General features: G+C 35.2%; 1 protein-coding gene across 1 annotated transcript in view; it reads right to left on the bottom strand.

Moving 5' to 3' along the window:
- Positions 1 to 20,388, bottom strand: part of LOC125651144 (plasminogen-like) — a 20,960-nt gene extending 572 nt beyond the window's left edge. The window contains exons 1-2 of the mRNA XM_048879735.2: positions 20,148 to 20,388; positions 11,936 to 12,166 (exon numbers count right to left, since the gene is read on the bottom strand). Of these exons, the coding sequence (XP_048735692.2) occupies positions 11,936 to 12,166; positions 20,148 to 20,388 (472 nt within the window). The remainder of the gene's footprint in view (positions 1 to 11,935; positions 12,167 to 20,147) is intronic.
- Between the last annotated feature and the right edge of the window lie 4,403 nt (positions 20,389 to 24,791).

Genomic DNA, 24,791 nt, shown 5'->3' with positions numbered 1-24,791 from the left:
CAATGTTTATTTGGCACGTTGGGTATGGCTGATATGCAGTGATATACTTGAGGTCCCTCAATACAACAGGCAGACCTAGCAAAATATGAATACTCCATATGTATGTAGTATTTAGGGCTATATGGACTGTGGATATTGGCCTGGATAGTTCATTGGTTAGAGCATGTGACTATTAATGCAGGGGTCCTGGGTAAAATTCTTGGTCCAGCCCAAAATTTTCTCCTTTCCTATACTACATCTTGTGCTATTGACCACATCTGGACTTGCATGTTGCATTGCCAAGAGCGAAATAATCTGGGTTGTGCATTGTCAAGGGCAGACATTTCAAGGTGGGAGGAGTGTAGTATTTAGGACTATGGATATTGGCGTGGTTAGGTCAGTGGCTTGAGCACCTGGCAAGTAATACAGGGGTCCCAGCTTCGATTTCCAGTCCATGCCCAAGATTTTCTCCTTTCTTATACTACATATTTATGAAAAGTTATGAATGACCTTGACCTTTGGAGGTGCAGAAGATGATGTCTTAAAATAATGCAAGGTATACAGAACTAAGAGTGCCACAAATATTTAGCAGCCTTAACCCTGGGAGGTGCAAAGGTCAAGGATTTTAAAGAAGATTAAGGTAAGAGGGCTGTTCGATATGTAATGTGTATTGTACCACAGTGCAATAACGCTTTGCACGATTTCATGGATTATGATACTCTGGAATAGCTCTATTCAATACCTTTCCAACGGTATAAACACAAGCCTTCATCTCCACATAGTTTTAAATTTATAGTCATTTCAATAGAGCCAGTTGTTGACCACTTGTAAAAATGGTTGGGAAACTGGTTGAGAATATTGAAGAAATTAGAGCTTATATAAAAGTTCGCACAATACTCGGTCATTCGTAAATGCAGATTTTTTGCTGAATTGGGGGAAGTTTATGGGTCTGATAAGGTATCTTATGAGACAGTTCGTAGGTGGAGAAAGAAATTTCTGACTGTCAGAGTCTGTCAAAGGTGCAGCAAAATCTGGCCGACCTTTGACTGTAACAGGCAAGGCAAAAGTCAGGGATATAATTGAAAGCGATGACAGATGCATGATTCGTGATATTGTCAAAGCTGTTAGTATATCGCTATCGCGGGTGCATTTCATTCTGAAGCGTATTTTGAAAGATTTCTGCCAGATGGATACCACATACATTGAAATATGACCAAAAACGGGTACGAGTACAAACCACTAAGCAGTTACTTCAAATGTTTTCCAAATTCAATCAAAGACAATTTGCAAAATTTTTACTGGTGACGAAAGCTGGATTCACTATTTCGAACCCAGTAAGAAAAATTGGAAACAAAATATGGCTAACTAAACACGGTAGAAGGCCTGTAGTTGCCAAAAGAACCATAATCACAAAGAAGGTCCTTTATTGCATATTCTTCTCATGTGATGGTATAGCCGCACAAATTCCGGTGCCGAAGGGCAAAATGTTACAGGTCGGTATTGCCGAGATGTTATTCCAAAAAAAAACCTCAACAAATATTATCATAAACGACGCCCAATGTCAGGATTTAGGCATGTTCGTCTACTTCATGATAATGCTCCATCACATACATCTGAGCTTGTGAAGCAATTTTTGAAGTCTGAGGTTACCGTCTTGCCACACCCACCATACTCTCCAGATCTAGCCCCATGCGACTTTTTCCTTTTTTCAAAGTTCTTATCTGGTCGTCGTTACAAGTCCCGACAAGCCCTTGGCTCAGCCATCAGTCAGTGCCTCAGAGGTCTACCTAAATCAGTGTACCGTGACGCATTTTAGAAATGGATTCAGAGATTGAAATTATGTATTTCAAACCACGGAGAATACTTTGAAGGGATGTAATGTTCATTTCACTATTTGAGTTGAATGCTTTTGAGATATCGTACAATACACATTACATATCGAACAGCCCTCGTAAAATTTTAGTTCAACATAACTGAAAGCTCAAATGAGCTTTTTTGATCATTTGCTTGTAATGTTTCATTATGAACTTTTCACATTTTCAAGTTCTCAAGACCACTGGGCCAAGTTTCACATAGTAGTATGAAGGAAAAACATAGTAGTATGAAGGAAAATTCTTTTTAGAATTTCAAGAACCACAAGGATACAGTATATCAAAGAAGATGGGTGAACTTAGTGAACAATCAGCCTATTCATGATTAGGCATCGGGAGTTTAAAATCCGCATTGATGGTACCTGTATTTACAATAGATACAGTATCATACTAAAACGCTGTCCAAAATATTTAGAATTCAAAACAAATATATAGATCATACTTCAAAGAATGATATTTAATCAAAATCACCAGAATTTGTTTTACAGGCAGCATCATGTATATCAGACAAAGCTGTTTTTAACACACACATAATTACGCTGATGCCTGGAGTACCTAAAGTACCAAATGTCATTACATATTTGCTTGCAACATCCAACGGTATATTTATTTCTTTACGTTTTACATTTCGTTATTTTCCGTAAATACATTTCGTGGGTTTTTTAGCTCATGCACGAGCGCTTTTGCGCTTAGTATATAAACTACTACTGTTCAGTTTTCGGGCAGTGTGAAGTTCGTTACAAGCAACAAAGGTCGCTTTTGTATTTCTGTGCCTTAGCATTCCCCCACCCACCCAGCCCATTTTCAGTTTTGAATTCATATGTTTTCATTAGTGATTTTTCAGCTTTGTCGATTTGATGTTTGCTTATTAAAAGCGATCTTGTAACGAACGCAACCAACCTATTCACTTTTTATACGCCCGTCTTAAGACGGGCCGTATTATGTTATGGCCTTCATGTCCGTCCGTCCGTCCGTCTGTTAGCTTTTTCGTGTCCGGCTCATAACTTAAATACTATAAGGCCTAGAATAATCAAACTTTGTCAGTTGATACATCTTGGGTAGAAGGTGTGTCGCACATTAAAACCAGGTCGCTGTGACTTTTAATTAAGAAGATATGGCCAAATATGGTAAAACCCTGTCCGGCTCATAACTTGAAAACTATTTGATCTAGAATCATGAAACTTGGTCAACTTATGCATCTTAGGTAGAAGGTGTGTCGCACTGTACTTTAAGGTCACTGTGACATTTAGTTGAAGTGATTTTTTGAAAAAAGTATGTTATAATTGGTACAATCCCTACTCATATAAGAGTTTTGTAGAAAACCTCATTCAAAAATGTTACATCAAGAAAACACATATTTTTTTATGATATACTGTACAGCTTTTTTTAGCCTATGTAATGTTTCCTTTGTTTCTAACAATAACATGAGAAATTCCACTTGTCCCATGGGAGTAGCATGCAAAGGGCATTTTGACAAGACTAATTAATGAGTTTTGTGTAGAGCATCTCTGATCAACATGATCAAGCAGGTGTTATCTTTATCTCTAGGGAATTGGGCAGAGAGATCTTAGCCTCTTAATTGCAGATATACCAGAAATTATTTGTGAAAGTGAATTTGTTTGTTGTGGTTAGTCTTTATTTTCAAAATTAATTTGACATTGTACTATATAATTTTTAAATTTTTTTCTCAGCAACCTATATGCAGAGTATCATTTCTCACTAAGACAACAAATGGTTGGAATATGTATAAAGGCCTATTTTAATGATTAGTATTTTGATGTTTTGTTATGGCTGTGGCATTGTTCAGAAAAAAGATATACAATGAACAAAGCTGCAGATTGGGCATTTGTGTAAATCTGAACAGATGAAATAGTATTGCAATAACCATATTAAAAAATGTTAATTCAAGAAACTACACATTCTTCATTATATACACTGTACTATACAGCAGTATATAACAAACAAATTATTTCTTTTGTGTCAGTAACAAGAGAAATTTCCCTTGTCCCATGGGTGTAATTATCAAGCAATTCAGGAGGCATTTTGCTAACAGAAAAATTGCATTCTGTCAAATTACAGATTAATTAATGAGTTTAGAAGATTTCTGTTACCTTCTAATTGATCTGTCAAATTTTAGAACAGTTCTAATTGGTAGCCATTACTTTGAAAGTTAATTTGGTATAAAGTTTAAGAATTAATATGATATTGTAAAATATATTTTTATTTTATATCTCAACAACAAGGTGCAGATTGTCATGTCTCACTAAGATGACAGTTTTACAGTCTAAGAATAAACATAATGACTAATGTTTGATGTTTTATTACGCTGTGCATTGTTCTTCATTCCTTAAAATACAATGAGCAAAGCTGCAGATGTGCATTTCTCAAGTCTAACACAACCAGTTGAGAAATATATGATGTATTATTTTTTTCTAATTAATAACTACACCATAGGAGATGCACCAGTGTTTGAAATAACCGTTTTTAATCTATATTTATTTATATTGACATCACCATGCATATTTTACTTTTATACTTGAAGATTTGACAAAGGCAGATACTGATATATGTATTTTTTGATATGTTGAATAAATCAACCTTTTTGAGTACTCCCATTTATTGTAAGTTGTTTGCTTGGATAAAGGGCTATCTTGCACTTTAATCATTTCATTGAAAACATTTGGGAAAATGTTTTTATATCCTTTTAAAAATCATTAAGCTTACATTATCAATATTTGAAGCAATGTCACATGAGGCCATAAAGTGGGTAAGATTCTTAAAGGAAGGTTGACACTTGGTTCCATGCATACCTATCTCTTCATGGTGATATGTTCATGTTAACAATATGTGACGGGCGTATCATGTGCCGTGGCGGTGCACTTTATTCTGTTTTGTTTTATTATCAAATAGTCAAGAAAATATTTATTTTCGGATGAGGGCACTGAGGGAGAAAATAAGTTCTCCGCATTTCCATTGACATATTAACTGATGTGAATGAGAAACCTTACATGTTTTGTGGTGTAAACCAAATATAGAATAGCGTTTTCTGTATGGTGCAGTATTAATGCTTTGATTTGGATTCAGTTTTTCCCCAACAAATGTTTTTGAAAAGCATTTACAACCTACTGGTACTAATAAACCAAATATGATAAAAGCATCAGTTCTCGCCTCTTTTGGTACAACTCTGAGGCAGGTTTACAGTTGCAGAATGCACATTTGCTGTTAGATTTCCCAGCAAATACAAATGGGACAGAAACAGACACTTGATTTGCTTTTGTTTTTGTACTGAACTGTAGTACACTGTGCCTTTTAGACAGTCTGCACCAGTTGGTTGCATATTTGGCTTTTGTCATGATCTCTTCAAGTAACAACTTAAGCGTTGTTGAAATTGTTCTCTTCAACTTTCTTTTAATGTGTCCTTTACCTAAACAACATCCATACTTCACAGGAGGCCCCATACTTGTTTACATTTATTCACTAGCTGCATGTTGGAATCTGTTACTTGTGATCGTCATTAAGACTGCATAAACTTAGCATAAAATGCCAGAGACAAATTATTATGGGAAGTCTATTCATTAATAAGAGAAAAAAAATAGGTAGAAAAAATTTATATTCGAACCACAGGTATGCAATCTGGGCTTGTCCAAATATTTAGTGAGACTGCTACTATACCACCTCGGCTATCCACCGCATGAAGAATTTTCGAATTTCAAGCTATCTAAAGTCACCCATCGTGGACATAGCAATTTTCTTGATAATATGACAAAAGTTATACACAAAAAGTAAGTTTTTTCTGAGAGTGGGTCAAGTCTCTATACTTTTATTTACAAAACATATTACACCTGAACATATACTAACATATTTTACTCAGTTCACAATGGAGACTTGGCCCAATCCATATGAAAATCTGCTGGGAAAAGTCCAATTTAATTATTTTGTGCGTTTTTCGCATATAAGTGATTTTAAGTAGGATTTTTTCAATGTTCCTTTGAAATGGACACATCGAAAAAGTATTTTTGGAAACTATGGATTGATTGTTTTTACTAGAATGCAAATTTTTCCTTTTTTGAGAGAGAGAGTTTCAATTTTAACTTTGATATTTGTCCCTTTGTGGGTTCTCGGCTCGATAAAGTCACCCATCTTCTTAATATCCAAGCATCTATATATGGAGCGCCAAATTAACATAAACTCAAATAATTGAAGATATCTTCAATTATTTGAAGATATCAATTCATTTGATGCGCGCAACAATTTAATTAAAGATCTCTTCAGATGATTAATGATATCTTCAATTCTGAATTATTGCGCGCATTAAATGAATTGATGATAGCATTAATTCTTCTGCTGAATTGATGCGCGCTTTAATTGAATTAATGATCTCTTCAAATGAATTAATGATATCAACAATTGAATTGATGCTCGCTACAATTCAATTGAAGAGAGCAATAATTGATATAATGCGCGCATTACATCAATTGATGAGAGCAATAATTGAATTGATGCGCGCATTAATTCATTTGATGAGAGCAATAATGGATTTAATACGCGCATTAATTCAATTATTGCTCTCTTCAATTGAATTAATGATATCTTTAATTCATTTGAAGAGAGAAATAATTCTTTTAGAGAGAGCAACTAAATAATTAAAGATATCTTCAATTCAACATATCCACAATTGAATTAATGATCTCTTTAATTGAATTGTTGCTCTCTTTAAAAGAATTGATGTGCGCATTAATTCCTTATACAAAAGCATTGTAAATAATTAAAGATATTTTCAATTGAATTAAAAAGATCAACAAATTATTTATACCGAGCTCTAAATCAATTATTGCGAGCAATATTTCTACGAAATTAATGCTCTCATCAATTGAATTGAAGAGAGCAATAATTGAATTAATGCGCGCATTAAATCAATTATTGTTCTCATTAATTCAATTGATGCGCGCATTAATTCAATTGATGAGAGCAATAATTGAATTGAAGCGCGCATTAATTCATTTGATGAGAGCAATAATTGATTTAATGCGCGCATTAATTCAATTAAAGAGAGCAATAATTGAATTGATGATATCTTCAATTATTTGAGTTTATGTTAATTTGGCGCTCCATATCTATAAGTAGTGTAGGTTCAAATTAATATCCAAGCATCTACAAGTAGTGAAGATTCAAATTAATACCCAAGCATCTGCTAGGAGTGTAGGTTAAAATTTGTCCAATTCTGGATGAGGCTCTGGTTTAAATATTTACATAAGCATGCATGGAAATGGGAAAATTATAAAATCTTAAAAGTGTAAATTCAAGTTTACTCACATAATGACACCTGGACTGGAGCGTAGCGTAACGCCCTCTGGTGAGAGATTGGAATTACCCTTATAGTTAGGTTTCTTCCACTCATTTTTTAAAAAAAGATATGGAGAGGCAATTGAGCTTTAAATCAACTAATACCATAACTTATTTTGTATACAAAAGGATATTTTTCTTACTTTAAAAAAATGATTTACCAATGTTTTCCATTTTTAGCCCCCCAAAAAAGGATATTTATTTTGGACTGTCTTGCTGTTTGACACATTTAATTCCAGATAATTTCTCTTTTAAAAGTCCCTGAGTGCGTTCGAGATCGTCGTTCCTGTTGTTCTCGTGGTCCGTTCTTAGAATCGCGAACGGCGAGAACATGTGCACACGAACGTGTTCTTGTTCTTCGACCACACTACTACAGAGGTGGTGTGAGTTCTTGAACCTGTTCTCGGTGTTGGGGATCGACAGGAATTTGTACTCGTGCGAAGAACGGCGATTTCGAATGCACTCCTAGAGCCCTGCAATGAAATTTCTTATGATGAATCACAAATCCTTATGACTCAAGTAAAACCCTATAAATAATTTAAAGGTCAAGGTAAAAAAATTGAATATGTTGTAGAAAATTCAAGATGATATCTATAGTTCTCTTTGTGTTTTTGCAATGGAATTTAGTACCATGTCTGTATAATACCCAATATGCCTAAATATATCGTCGTTGTCGTTATAGAAAATACTGCTATTGATCTGAAGTTAAAAAGGTTAAATGCCAAGGTCACCTAATCATGTATTATATGGGCCACAAAATTCGCCAGAATCAACCTAGTCCTGTTCTTCAGAGGATTATTTAAAAAAAAAAAAGAAAAAAGATTTTTACCTTCCATTCTCTCGAAAAAAAATTGAACCCAAAGTATGACCCCACCGAAGGCAAATAAGGTCATGACTTAACCTAACTTGAATCCACAGAACATAGGAATGCCCTATATTCATGTATCATGCAAAATTTTATTTCTAGCCCCATCCTTACCACATGGTCATGTTTTATTGGTTTTTTTATATTAAAATTTTTCTCAATACATTCTCATATAAGTCTTAGAATCCATATTGTGACCAAAACCTGCCGTAATACATTAATTAGCTTATTTCTGCAATACCTGAGGATTCTTGCATATTGATATGACTAATTCTGTCCCTTCTGCTCCTGAGAATGATTTTTTTTTTTTAAATATTCATTTTTACGTAAAACTTTGAGGCCCCATCCTATCTTCCCACTCCCTCCAGCCAGGATTTAATAAACTTGAATCTGAACTGCCTGAGGATACATACTAATATCGCAAACCATGACCTAGCTTCTCTTGAGGAGAAGATTTTTAAAGGGTTTTTTCCCCTATACTCATGTATTGAAAATTCCAATGTAACCCCTGTTGTGGCCCCACCTTTCCCTTGGGGACACTGATTTCAATAAATCTAAAGATGCTTGTCTAATGACATGACTAATCATAGCTTAGTTATTCTTAAGATTTTTTAAAAACTTTGATTTCCTAATGTGGCCTTATCCATCCTCCGGAAGCCACAAATTGAAGAAAACTTGAATCTGCACTACTTGAGGATGCTTGCTTATTGATGACTAATCATGGTCCTTTCTTAAGAAAACGATTTTTAAAGTTTTACGGTATATATCCCAATGTAAAACTGATCCTATATTATGGCCCCACCCTACCCATCGCGGTTGTGATTTGAACAAACTCAAATCTGCGCTGCCTGGGGATACTTGCAATTGAATAAGACTTATCAAAACCTTGTTTTCTGTAGAAATTTTAAAAGATTTTTACCCAATATGTTCACATATAAAACTGATCCGCTATTGTGATCCCACAATACCCCAAGGGGGGATGATTTGAACAATTTTTAATCTACATTCTTAAAGGAAGCTTTCGCTTTAAAGATTTGTCTTTTCTGGCGTAGTGGTTCTTGAGAAAAATTTTTTAAAAAGATGCCATCATAATTTCATTATTTCTTAACTATTTATCCTTTGAAAAGAATGTGACCCTTCATTTGAACAATTTTAAATCTCCATTTTACCTAATGATGCTTTATGACAAATTTTGTTGAAATTGGTCCAGTTTTTTCAGAGAAGTAAAGAACGGACAGACAGATGCCGAACAACAACAGCTCACTTGAGCAAACGAGTAATCATGGCTTCGTTGTGCATGAGGGGAAAAAAATGTTTAAACTTTTCTCCTTATACAACTTTGTTCCCCAATTGTACACATGCCAGCGCCCATGATTTGAGCATACATGAATCTGAATTACCTGAGATGCTTGCATATCAATATAACCAATCAGACCCTACTGTTCTCGAGTTATTCTTAAAAGATTGTTTTCTGCATATCCCTCTTTAAAACTTTGATCCCAATTAAGGACCTCTCTACCCCCAAGGACCATGATTTGAACAATCTTTAAGGAAGTTATCACATTTGGCCCTATGGTTCTTGAGAATAGTTTGAATTGCCCTACCTTATTTTAGCAAATTTCTAATTATCTCCCTTAGCAAGGGGGCATGGATGATGAAACAAACATGGAAGTCCTTTACCCAAGGATGTTTTGTGTCAAGTGTGGATTACATTGGCCAAGTGGTTCTGGGGAAGAAGAAATGTGAAAAGTTTACAGACAGACAGAAACAGGTGATCAGGAAAGGTCACTTGATCTTTCAGCTGCCCGTATATAATTTTATGTCTCCCAACTGAAGTTCGGGACACTTGTCAGTATGATGAAGAAAGAATGGGGCCAAATGAAGTTTGGGACAAGTGTTAATGAAAGGTGAAGATCCTATAAGCAATGCAAAATAGATAGTTGGGCAAACGCGGACCCCTGGACACACCAGAGGTTGGATCGGATGCCTAGGAGGAGAAGGATTCCTTTGTCGACCGGTCACGCCTGCCATGAGCCAAACATCTTGATCAAGTAAACGGAGTTATCCGTAGTCAAAATCAGTCAGTGTGCCAAGAACGGTCTAACAATCGATATGAAACACGTCAGACAACATTTGACCCCCATGATAATTGTATTGGCAAACTAGATTGTCATAACGACCACAGAATTAGCGAAATGCTGATTTTAAAAGAGGCTGTTGAAACCCTTGTCCCATCAACTTGTTTGTCAGTAGCTTGCCTCGATTTAAAAACTGACAATACGCAGAACAAGTTCTTGCGTATCGAATCAGTTGAGATATAAACACCTTATGCAGGTGACAATGGAATATTGCTACATAAATATGGGAAGTTGACGATGGAGAAGCAGAAATCATCCCGTTTGTCATGAAGTTGAGTTGTTGGTTTGTCGTTAATATCTACTTTTAATAAAATATCGAAATATGAAGCAGAAGTAGACAACTCTGTGGTGTCTTTTATTTCGAGTTCACAGGGATATATCGAATCGACATATGAATGAAAGCTATTATTGTGATTTAAACAAGTGAATGGGATTGGGCAGCAGGCATAGCTATTTCACCCCTCCCCCTACATCAAGGTTACAATGAATCAAACACATGTAGATATGATATATGAATAAAAAGAGATATAAATAGATATGTACTAAAGAAAATAACCATGAAACAAGTGAAAAATAAAAGTAGAAAAAAATGATAAAAGAAGACAAAATACAAAACAGAAAGTTATTATTGTTAATAGATAAAATGTCGTCGATGTAACTAAATGACGAATTGAAGGCCAGAGAAAGCAAGATATTTTTTCTTCTTACGTAGAAGTTTTTAAATAAAATCTGCTTCATATGAATATAAAAACAGGTCAGCAAACAAAGGCACACAATTCGTGCCCATGGAAATTCCGACAGACTGTTTTAAGACCTGGTCACCAAAGACCACGAAGACATTGTCAATGAGGAACTTTAGCATATATTCTATTTCAACTTCAGAGTATTTGTGCGCGGAATCAGAGTGGTGTTTGACAAAATATTTTTGATGACTGATCACTAGATAGGAATATTTTCGTTTTCCAGTTTTGTTGAAGAAGCAACTGTCTCAATCTAATTAAAATTAGATCCTTTGATCCGCTCATCTACTATCGCTACACAAGTAGCGATAGTAGATGAGCGGATCAAAGGATCTAATTTTAATTAGATTGCAACTGTCTATGATGTCAAAAAGTGTCGTCTTTAATTAATCGTGAGAAATGGTCGTGTAAAGTGTTGAAAAGTCATAGGTTTTGATGTTGTTGATCTGAGAAAAGTTTTGCGATTTTAAGTTTACTTAAGTTCTTTAGAATTGTTTAGAATCCACATTTGTTAATATTTTGATGAGGAGCAACGATACGGGCTAGGTAGAGCACTTACTTAGTACGATGAAGGAAGGGTGGGTCCAAATAAAGTTCGGGACGCGTGTTAGTATGATGAAGGAAGGGTGCATTGGTATCAACAATTAATTTCCGGAGATTACTATAAAACCCACATTAATGTCGAATTTAACAAAGTTTTCCTTTGTGAATTAACGATATCTAGTCTAAATCAGTTTTTGGTTTTAAGTTCTATAAGTTTTTATAGAAATGTTACGACTATTCACTGCAGTTATAATTTCACAGTTTTGGCCTTTTAATTGAAATGGCGTAATCGGACAGAAAGAACAAGGATGTCACAATAGAATATTGCAGTTGTACGATATATATATATATTGCCTACCTTACTACCCAACCTAAAAAGTGTACAATGGATCTCAAACTGAAGGGGAAAAAAAAGCTTTATTAGAATATATTTCTTCATTATGTACATCCCCATACCGCATTTTGGAACGAAACAATAATTCCATTTCTGTTTAGCTTCTGATGTATAACACCATGGTCCTTTTGCGTACGCTTTAGCTGGGTTTCTGCAGTAATTCTGTTCACTAGAGAGGCTGTGGTAATCGTGTTCATGTGGGTACTGTCGGTCCCATCGCTGACACAGGGTTCCAGACACTGTTCTGTCTCGTGTTCCCTTGTACTCCCATCCAAGCACAGATCGTTTACAATCTGCAATAAAAAAAAATGTCTCACTCCTGATCTGTTGTATTTGTAGCTACTTTGAGAATCTTTTTTTTACTGATCTGGATGGGGTGCTTTTGTACTATTTTGCTTATCATTAACTGAAAACAAGAATTATTTATTGATATCAAGAATACGAATCATCATATCAAGTCAAAAATTTGAATTCTTGATGTCAAACATGCCTACTATTTATCAAGAAATGAAATTCTTGATACCAAATGTTTATAACATTTATTGATATCAATAATTCATACCAAATATCCATCTCAATTATTTATATCAATAAATAAACAGCTTCATATCCTATGGACCGCCGCGGAGGTTTAGAGGTTAGAGCGTTCGCCCCGCATGTGGAAGGTCGGGGTTCGAATCCCGGCCGCGACAAACCTAAGTAGTTAAAACAGGTAGTGACAGTTCCATCGCCAAACGCTCGGGATCAGGTGTGGATGTCAAGGGTCCTCGGAGATGACCTTAAAAACGGATGTCCCGTGTCACAGTAGGTGTGGCACGCTAAAGAACCCTCACTGCTCGAAGCCCTTCATTGGTCTTGGTGACGTCTCCATATGAGTGAAAATTTCTCGAGAGAGACAAAGATACAATTAATCATATCTATGGAGTGTCACATTAACACACACTCCAATAATTGGAGATATGTTTAACAACAATTTTTGAAGCGTGCAACAATTCAATTAAAGATTTCTATTAATAATACCTTCCATTCTGAATTATTACGTGCATTAATTTAAGAAATAATGATCGCGTTTTCGTGAATGATGCAGGACAACCTACTTGTGGCCCCATCCTACCCCGGGGGTCATGATTTAAACAAACTTGAATAATTATGCACTATGTCAGAAAGCTTTCATGTAAATCTCAGCTTTTCTGGCTCAGTGGTTCTTGAGAAGAAGATTTTTAAAGATTTTCCCTATATATTTGTATGTAAAACTTTGATCCCCTATTGTAGCCTTATCTAAACCCCGAGGGCCATGATTTTAACAAACTTCAATCTGCATTATGTCAGGAAGCCTTCATGTAAATCTCAGCTTTTCTGGCTCAGTGCTTCTTGAGAAGAAGATTTTTCCTATATATTTGTATGTAAAACTTTGATCCCCTATTGTGGCCCTATCCAACCCCCGGGGGCCATGATTTGAACAAACTTGAATCTGCATTATATCAGGAAGCTTTCATGTAAATCTCAGCTTTTCTGGCTCAGTGCTTCTTGAGAAGAAGGTTTTTCCTATATATTTGTATGTAAAACTTTGATCCCCTATTGTGGCCCCATCCTACCCTGGGGGCCATGATTTGAACAATCTTGAATTTACATTATGTCAGGAAGCTTTCATGTAAATTTCAGCTTTTCAGGCCGATTGGTTCTTGTTGAGAAGATTTTTAAATGACCCCACCCTATTTTTGCATTTTTGTGATCATCTCCCCTTTGAAATGGACATGACCCTTCATTTGAAGAACTTGAAAGCCCTTCACCCAAGGATGCTTTTGGCCAAGTTTGGTTGAAATTGGCCCAGTGGTTCTGGAGAAGAAGTCGAAAATGTAAAAAGTTTACAGATAGACGGACAGCCAAGCAGACGGACAACAGGCGATCAGAATAGCTGACTTGAGTTTTCAGCTCAGGTGAGCTAAAATATATCAACCCATGCGTCCTTCTTCAATATATTTCCCATTTTTAAATAAAATGTTTCCTAACTATTTATTACAATTTTTGTGTGTTTCCTTGGAAATAGCTATAAAGCTGTATGGTCCGATGCTGATCTAATATTTTTGTACAAAATCCAGCAGATTAATTAGTTTTTAAAGTTATTAACTTTCCCTTGATTGCATATTTCAAAACATTTGCATGTAAAAGAAAATAGCGATAAGATTATTTACAAAGTAATTATAGCGGGTGCGCATAAATATATTTGCCGCTCGTTAAGTATCTTAGTTGTCTATAAATAACCCCACGCGCATCAAGGGAATCCCAACATAATACGTATTACTTTGACGCAACTTCTCAATTAGCGTTGAACAATAAATCACTAAAAGGTATCTGATATTTTTATTGCTCTCAAACTTATGGCACGGTACTGTAGTAACAAAATACTAGTATGAAAGGTGAATATAACGAACAGTGATCAATCTCATTGTTGTATTGGCAAACTAGATCGTTATAACGACCATAGAATTAGCGAAATGCTGACTTCAAACGAGACTGCCGAAACCCCTGCACCATCAAGTTGTTTGTCAGTAGCTTGCCTCGATTCAAAAACTGATCATACGCAGAACAAGCTCTTGCGTGTCGAATCAGTTGAGAGATATTAACACCATATGCAGGTGACAATGTAATATTACTACATAAATATGGGAAGTTGACAATGGAGAAGCTGAAATCATCCTGTTTATCATAAAGTTGAGTTGTTAGTTTGCCGTCAATATCCACTTTCAATAAAATATCTAACTAAGTATGAAGCAGAAGTGGACGACTCTGTGGTGTCTTTTATTTCGAGCTTGCAGGGATATATCGAATCGACATATGAATGAAAGTTATTATTGTTAATAGATATATCTAAATGTCGAATTGAGGGCCACAGCAAGATATTTTTTCTTCTCATGTAGAAGTTTCTGAATAAATTCTGTCTCATATGAATATAAAAATAGGTCAGCTAACAAAGGAGCATAATTCGTGCCCATGGGAATTCCAACAGACTGTTGGAAGACCTGATCACCAAAGACCACGAAGATATTGTCAATGAGGAACTCTAGCATATATTTTATTTCAACTTCAGAATACTTGTGCGTGGAATCAGAGTGGTGTTTAACAAAGTAATTTTTTGGATGACTGATCACTAGATATGAATATTTCCGTTCTCCATTTTTGTTGAAGAAACAACTGTCTATGATGTCAAAAAGTCTAGTCTTTGATTTATCGTGAGGAATGGTCGTGTATAGTGTTGAAAAGTCATAGGTTTTGATTTTGTTGATCTGAGAAAAGTTTTGCGATTTCAAGTTAACTAAAAGTTCTTTAGAATTGTGTAGAATACACATTTGATTTACACCACTTCTGGCATATGTTTGAAGTTTCTCCTTCACAGCTGTTAATATTCTCGTGAGGAGCAAAGATAAGGGCTTGGTAGAGCACGTACTGGATCCAGCGATCTATCTTCGTTTGTAAGGGTTTTATGTACTTTAGGAATCCAGTATAGGTATGATAACTCATATATATTCGACCCATTGACTGAGATACCAAATGTGCCTAAAACTGAAGCATGGTTTTGAAGAATTTCATCTTTTGAAAGGGCAGTTGGAGTATAAATACGATTACTAATGCAAAGTTTGTTTAAAATACAGTTGTAATAATGAGCCTTACAAAGACAATGTTGTTACAATCCTCATGTAACCTATCTAATTCTTTTATCACTTCTGGTTTACTAAACACAGATGGGTAGATGGTACGTAGTTTTGTTTTGATATGTCTAATGCGCGATTTTAATATTCTTCTTATACTTTTAATCCATTCTAACAATGTATCAAGTTCTTCTTTTTCATATATAGCCAATCGTATGGCATAATCTTCGACAGAATTCATAATAGAAAGATTTATGCAACTGTCAAAACTGGAGGTTTCCTAGAAAAGTCATTTCACGCATATTGCTAGGAGGAAAGAAATACGCCATTGACAGCTGCCTACTTGACGAACAAGTGGGATTGAGATGAGGATGTTCTTGTACAGACCAAAATAACCATCCTATACGTTTTATCATCAAAGAGTCATTAAGATGACAATTTTCACTCAACATAAATTTTGTCGACTTCAAATCAGTTTTGACACAATAGATCGTACAACTATTTGGACACTATAAAGGCACTACGGGATTCCAACAAGAATTGTAGGGTTAATCCATGGGCTTCATAACAACACAAGATGTCAAGTTATTCACAACTTAGCACTGACAACACCATCTGATGTATGCACTGAAGTTCACCAAGGATATATTTTGTATCATATCATCTTCTGCATAGTTATGATGAGAACAGCAATGACACTTCCACGTAGCATCCAATGGACTCAAACAACTAGACTAGAAGATCCAGGATTAACAGCACAGTATTATAGACTTTAATTCTGAATCTTTAAAGTATTGTTAAACAAAATGTACATGCTAAGTATTATCTATGGAATTTCAACGTCACAAACTAAGAACACGACACATCGGTTTGAGGAATTTACCCATTTGTGTAACCATATAGGTCAGTATCCATGGTACCCAGCACATCTGCACAAGATGATCACTTATCGGTACAATTCAAATATCAAAAGCCTACCGCAAAAGACAAAACAGTTACAGCCCGGACACAATTTATAACGGGTATCGATACGAATTATTCTCTTGAAGTCTTCAAATATCTTGATCGCCTTTTCCTTCGTTCTTTTTACATGAAGTATTCCCGCAAAAATGTACCACGTGCGTATGTAAATGATGTTATCTCATTCGTTGTTTATTTATTTAAACAAAGCAAATATGGAATTCGTTCATTTATTTTAGATATATTTTCGTCAGAATTCTGTTAGAATAGTAGTTCAAAAATGGCCATATCATTTATTTCCATGGAAAATCAAATGCAATATATATTGAAGTCCTTATTCGTCTAACCCTCCCCCTCCTTATATTCATGCGCGATTAAAGATATTATTCCGATAGACTTCGTTTGGCTAAAATTTGAATGTATCATACATAACTTTATTACCTATGTTAACAAATCTTAAACTCAATGAAAGACATGCAGTGTCTGCTTTCATATCCCCAGAGTTTCATCTTCTCCCGACTGTATTCAGTTGCAAACCTGCTAGGTCGATGCCCGATTCCAAGATATTTTCACATTCTTTCACAGGGTGCATTCCATTGATATTATATAGAATTTTATGTGTACGGCAATGATTTTACTTAACAAATCAATTAACATACACTGTCAGTCAAACTATATTCAGTTGCGTATGACCTAGGGACTGGTAGTGAAGCGGTGAATCCGCAGGACGGACGCGATGCCAAGTAGTAGCTCACTACGCGAGTCGACTCATAAACCAAACTGAGAACAGACTCCAAATGTTTTTAAACAAGTGTCGCCACCAGTTCCTCAAAATGAAGAAGTGAAGATAACGAAAAGTGATTAACCTCATAAATCTTATAAAGAAAACATAATTAAGAGAAGGGCAATCACGAACCCCTGGACATACCAGAGGTGGGATCAGGTGCCTAAGAGGAGTAATCATCCCCGTGTTTACTAGTTACACCCGCCATGAGTCCTATATCTTGATCAGGTCAACAGGGTAATCCGTAGTCAAAATCGGCATGTAAAGAATGATCTTACAATTGGTATGAAACATGTCGGACACTATTCGACTCAGTGAAAGCTCATACATGTATTTGAAAATTAGATCATTATAACGACCATGGGAATTTTCGAAACAAGACTGTTGGACTTCTATAACATCAGCTTATAAATATGTGAAGTTGACGATGGAGAAGCTGAAGCATCGTTTGTCATAAAGTTGTGTTGTTAGTTTGCCGTTGACGTCTATGTTCAATAAAACATCCATGAAGTAAATTTGGAAGACTTTGTGGTGTCTTTTATTTCGAGTTCACTGGGATATATCGAATCAACATATGAATGAAAATCAGTTTAAAGACTACGTAAATATTATCAATGAGGAATTACAGCATCTTTTTCATATCAACTCCAGAGTACTTGTGCATAGAATCAGAGTGGTGTTTAACAAAGTATTTATGTTTTGAATGACTGGTCTTTAATTCATCATGAGAAATGGTGGTATAAAGTGTTGAAAAGTTTACGTCTTGGTGCTGTAGATGCGGGAAAAGTTTTGTGATTTCAAATTTAATGGCACAGTAGTTCTTTGTAATTTTTGAGAATCCACATTTGATTTACACCACTTCTTGCATATATTGTGGTACAAAACGTTAACCTTTTTGTAAGGAGTAAAGATGTGGGTTTGGTATAATAATTACTGGATCATGCCATGTTTGAAAGGGTTTTTGTGTAGTTTTGGAATCCAATATAGGTACGGTAATTCTTATTTATTCGTTCCATTGACTGAAATATCAAATGTGTTTAAAATTGAAACATGATTTTGAAGAATTTCGTCTTTGGAAATGGAACTTGGAGTATAATTTGGATTACCAAATGTGGAATTAAAGCAAAGTTAGGTTAAATACAGTTGTAATAATTATCTTTACAAACAAAGACAATGTTGACAGAATAAGGTGGCCTGAAAAAAATCTCCCATTCAGAACTATGAAGAAAATCCGACCAACGGTCCGTAACAAGGAGAGAAAGAAAGAAAATGGCGGTGGGTGAATACGAATTACCGTACCTATACTGGATTCCAAAACTACACCAAAAACTCCTTAAAAATAGAGATGCATTGCAGGATCCATTAAATGTTCTAACAAGCCTTTATCTTTACTACTCACGAAAATATTAACTGCTGTGAGGGAGTAACGATTTAATTTTTCAGTCTTTGTACTTTTCCTGTGTATATTTCGTTTCGACAAATCATCAAGAGCACTTCTATCCATTACATCGTTTTGTTACATGTAATTTTTATATTTCCAATGTTTTTGCTTTTGATATCTTTACAAATTGTAATGAGAGGCATTTCCGCGTATGAATATAGAATTAATTGATAATTATGGTACATCTGTTTTAACGGCTGGGAATTCTGACAGAAATGAAAATAGAACATAACTATTAGAAATAGATTTCGTTTTTGAAAATACGTGAGGGTATGTACTGCATGATATCACGCCGGCGTACTTATCGTGAAGCGCTTGATGAAATTGTATATTTCAACAATGGAGTTGACATCAGCTGAAATAATAAACAAAAACAGTCCCCCCCCCCCCCAAAAAAAAAAACCAACCCCTGCAAGTGTATAATGGGAGTCCATAACATGTGCTCGTTGGTAACCGGTTTTCTCAAATTCTCTTTCCTTAATATTCTAAATTTTGAAGAGACATTCAGAAAGCCTCGTGTCTTCTGGGGGGGGGGGGGGGGGGGGGGGGGGAAATTCAGAAACTCTAGTTAGAGGAAAACCCGGTTACTAACTCGCACTGGTTGTGGAACTTATATGTACATGATTTGACAGGACGAAACGCAATAGGTAGTTCGGAGTTGTTTACAGAATAGCACACTTCAAAGTTGCCGAAAAAGGAAAAGTACCTGAACAGGAGCGTTGTAGGTGCATATCCGACTATGCATGCATGGGTGTAGGCATCTATCTCTATTTAGTGATCTATCTCTATACAGTGAATGTCTTCTCTCCGAACGCCCAGGAGTTACGAGTCTTTCGGACAAGACTAAAAACTTCCAGGTTTCATGCCGTGGTCAACGGTGGCACGATAAAGAGCCATCCAAGTCCATGTCGGGTCTAAATTTGGTACCCGATGAGTGAACTATTCTGACTGGGCATAAACTACGCATGTTAGATATTGATATGTGCTGAAATAGCATATATTTTGTATATATAAGCACTGAGTTCCAACAACACCCGCTACCTGAAAGTGTCGGATCCACAACATGGATATTAGGTAAAATACAAAAAAATTATACAAGGCACTAAAATGACCAACGACACGAACAACCAGATATATATATATATATATATATATATATATGCGGAATGTCGTCGTGGATTTGGAAAACTTTGTTTTGATTGATTGATTTATATATTAAATCCAAATAGAAAGAGTTGATATCACACAGTCAAACTAATTCAATAAAAAAGCAGGAAAATATACAGTTCCAAAATATATTTAAATCACTAGCGCTTTCTGGATTTTAACATCCATCCTCAGGTGAATACAAATTAATAATAATAATTAATAATTAACTGTATATTTTCCTGCTTTTTTATTGAATTATATATATATATATATATAACATTATAAAACCTTACCTTCAGAAACATAATATCTGTAACCCGGTAAGCTGACCATTTCTCTAAGACTGACCTCTCCTGCAAGTTTGCAGTGCATGATTTCTTTGTTGATGAAGAATGAAGAGCAAAGGTAATAGTTCAAACACTTGACACCGCACTGTGTGAGAGAGATACCCGTGTACTGCCGCAGTGGGCGTCCCACTATCACCTTTCCGTCTGCCTCCAACAATCGACGATAAAGCACACCTTTTAAAACCATCTCGTATGACTTGATGAAAAAGAAACTGACAACGAAAAAGATGTATATTACAGAGGTTATTGTCTTCATTCTGAAACGACAAATACGTGCAGGTTCACAGTGGTTCAGGGAAAGTGTTGGAATATGAATTTTATTGCTCTCATTTGCACAATAAACAAAACGTAATGAAAACCATAATCTCAATGGGAATAGGTTTTGACAGTTTTTGCTTCGAGCTATTTGGTAGTCAGTAATATTAATTTAAGTAACTTGATTTAATCATCGTAAATGTTAGAAATCTTTGGAGAATAAATTTGTTTTGGTTAAGTTGCAATGGATATTGGAAAGTGCAAAGCAGACGTGTTTGCAAACAAAGTGTGTCCATTGCCACATCTATATTGCTATGCTAAAAATATAGACATGATTTAAAATTTATTTTGTTTCCTTGCATACATGTACACACCAATGTAAATAATAAAGAACTAACATTGTTAATGTGTCTGTAATGGCGTTATATAATAACCTTTGCAACATAAACTATTTGATTTCATCCCAAAATTAAGTTCACTGTAGTCTAATCCTCTAGCTCTCCAAAATCGAGTTCATGCATCTTTTGTATCTGTATATAAGAATACGGACCCATCAGACTAAATTCATTGTGCTAGATCAAGTATAAAGCACTAAAGCCCTGATCCAAGAATTGATGGAGAAATGCTAATAAGACTGTCACATGGTCAGCACTCGGTTCGTTTCGGAAAACTGTCACCACAATGTAGATCCAACCAATCAACTGTCAGATACAAACCATTTCAGTAAATGAATTTCAGATACATGCTAATTAGGATTGTTCATTCAATCGCTGGAGTTTGATATTAATAAAATACATGTACTTTGAACAACATTCCCATGATCTTCACATATCTGCAATGGGTGATTGTGGGATTTCCCCTAATGGGCAAGATTGGATCAGCGGCTTCCTTTGGGACCATCTTCCTTTACTCTGCCGAATTTTTCCCGACAGTGATCAGGAACTCCGCGCTTGGAGTCGCTAACTTCTGCGCACGTTTTGACGGAATGTTGACTTCGTACGTCATGGATTTGGTAAGCTTTGTTTTAAAATTTTACATACACATGTAACAGTGCAATCACTCTTACCGTTTACCAGATATGCTTTACAGTATATGATGGTATCAACACTTTGGTTTTCTGTATCCATTCGTTTTGTGTAACTCACGATGCGTTGATAAGAAATACAACAACAGCGTAAATCCTTGTTAAAAGTTCGTGTTTATATTTCATCCATGTCAGTCCATATAGTATAAATTGAAATGCCCTGTAACAAACAGAAGCTGCATATCAAATGACACGAAAATGTACATCACGTCAAATGCATATATATATTTTATATGTATGTTATATATACATATATTGTATCATTTGAAACTTAAAGGGGCTGGTTCACGATTTTTGAAAAAAACAACATTTATATTTAATAAATGAGAAAAATAAATTTAAAAACAGATTATTTATATAATGTATATTATTGCTTCCATAAAAAAACCAACATACCATGATGGCGAAATAGCTCCAACTATAACTAAAACTCCAACTATAACTAAAACTCAAACTATAACTAAAACTCCAACTTTAACTAAAACTCAAACTATAACTAAAACTCCAACTTTAACTAAAACTCAAACTATAACTAAAACTCAAACGTCTGAACACTTCAAATAGCCCCAACTATGACTAAAACTCAAACGTCTGAACACTTCAAATAGCCCCAACTATAACTAAAACTCAAACGTCTGAACACTTCAAATAGCCCCAACTATAACTAAAACTCAAACGTCTGAACACTTCAAATAGCCCCAACTATAACTAAAACTCAAACGTCTGAACACTTCAAATAGCCCCAACTATAACTAAAACTCAAACGTCTGAACACTTCAAATAGCTCCAACTATAACTAAAACTCAAACGTCTGAACACTTTAAATAGCCCAAACTATGACTAAAACTCAAACGTCTGAACACTTCAAATAGCCCCAACTATAACTAAAACTCAAACGTCTGAACACTTTAAATAGCCCCAACTATGACTAAAACTCAAACGTCTGAACACTTCAAATAGCCCCAACTATAACTAAAACTCAAACGTCTGAACACTTCAAATAGCCCCAACTATAACTAAAACTCAAACGTCTGAACACTTCAAATAGCTCCAACTATAACTAAAACTCAAACATCTGAACACTTTAAATAGCCCAAACTATGACTAAAACTCAAACGTCTGAACACTTCAAATAGCCCCAACTATAACTAAAACTCAAACGTCTGAACACTTCAAATAGCTCCAACTATAACTAAAACTGAAACGTCTGAACACTTCAAACCCACTGGACAATATGAAAAAATCCAGCCCTGGTCTAAAGTCATATGACCATAAAAGGCGGCAAACGCTCACCAAACTTTTGGCGGGAAAAATACTAATCACATCAAATTGGAAATTAAATAAAAACCAAAGCTGCTTGTCATTGTTTTGGCATAAGTTTTTGTAGAACTTTATTATACAATCTTATCAATTGCAAATTCAATTCTTTTTAATCATAAAATTTTCATACTGCTACCTTTGTTTATTTCATTACCGGATTCGTAGTCTATAGTGCGCTTAATTCGTTAGTTTAAGGAGCGTTTGATTCGCAAACGGGAATATCTCGGGGTCCATTCTCGATCCCAATGTCGTGTCAGGGTTCAAGGTACCTCACCGGTAATTATTTTCACTATATATTACTATAGAGGGAAAGAAATCATTAAAAATCAGTTTGCAGAATTGATGCCGAATAACGCAGTCTGAAATGTTTTATGTTGCCTGCCGACACCGGAAAAACAACACCCTACGCGGCACTTTCGAAAAAAAAAATTACCCTCAAATCCACGTGTTTTTCACCTGTGTGTAAACAGCCGGAGTGCACCTCATGAAGTAGCCTCAGCTACCAACAGCAAATAGTTCCTTTGTATACACTTGATTATTTCTACAAATTACACAAAATTTCCTAATCAGGGGTACAAAAATTAAGTGAAAAGAAGAAGAGGAAATGAGAAAAATCGCGCAAGAAATTTTTTTCCATCTAAATGTATGGAACTACAATTAATTGACTAAGTTCATTTTGATTGGACAATTACTGTTGTGATACCTTGAAATGTTTGATATAGGTAGTGACTATTCCTTTGCTAAGAGCCTAATCTAAAGAGTGAAAGCTGTGGGTCTTATAACAACACTCTCTGTGGACAAAATATTTTCGAATGGAGCGTAAGACAACATACAATCAGAAAGTTTATTTCTTTTACTTCCCTTTCAGAATTTCCCCCACATACCGAGATGTCTCCAACTGAAGGAGAAGGGCCACACAAGTAGACATATGCTTAGCGCTCAGGGCCACAGTGAGGGTTCTTTATCGAGTCAAAGCCTGCCTTGACATATAGGACCTCAATCTTAAGGTCTCATTCGAAAGACCCGCGACTCTCACTTCTAAATGCCTCAATTATTTGGCGAAGGAACAGCCACTACCTAATCTTACATCATAGGTTTGACGTGGCCGATGTATCAGCTGAACTCGTGCCCTCACCGTCACGAAGCGAACATTTATGGAGCGCCAAATTAACATAAACTCAAATAATTGAAGATATCTTCAATTATTTGAAGATATCATCAATTCATTTGATGCGCGCAACAATTTAATTAAAGATCTCTTCAAATAATTAATGATATCTTCAATTCTGAATTATTGCGCGCATTATTGATGATAGCATTAATTCTTCAACTGAATTGATGCGCGCTTCAATTGAATTAATGATCTCTTCAAATGAATTAATGATATCAACAATTGAATTGATGCGCGCTACAATTCAATTGAAGAGAGCAATAATTGATATAATGCGCGCATTAAATCAATTGATGAGAGCATTAATTCATTTGATGAGAGCAATAATTGATTTAATGCGCGCATTAATTCAATTATTGCTCTCTTCAATTGAATTAATGATATCTTTAATTCATTTGAAGAGAGCAATAATTCTTTTTGAGGTGGGTCCTTAGTCATGAATTTTTGGGGTTTAGGTAGCATTTTTTTGTTTGGAATCAATAGATTAACATTCAGAGTAATGAAAAAAGGCAAATTAGTTAAGGATTTCCATATTAATTTTCATTACAGTCACTACTGAAGTCATGTACCCCTATGTAGATTTTTATGAAATTCATTGGAAACAGTTATCTGTTGTTATTTTAAAATGAAAAAAGAAATAATAATTTAAATTGCATTTATTTATCAGGAAACATGTCAATAACTAAAACACATGTCATTTTCAATATGTTCATCAAGTTTTAGTATAATAAGTGCAAAATTATTGAATTAGCCTTATTCT

This window comes from Ostrea edulis, chromosome 5 (assembly GCF_947568905.1).
Source record: "Ostrea edulis chromosome 5, xbOstEdul1.1, whole genome shotgun sequence".
Taxonomy (NCBI): Eukaryota; Metazoa; Mollusca; class Bivalvia; order Ostreida; family Ostreidae; genus Ostrea; species Ostrea edulis.
This window is presented reverse-complemented; position numbering and strand designations above follow the sequence as displayed.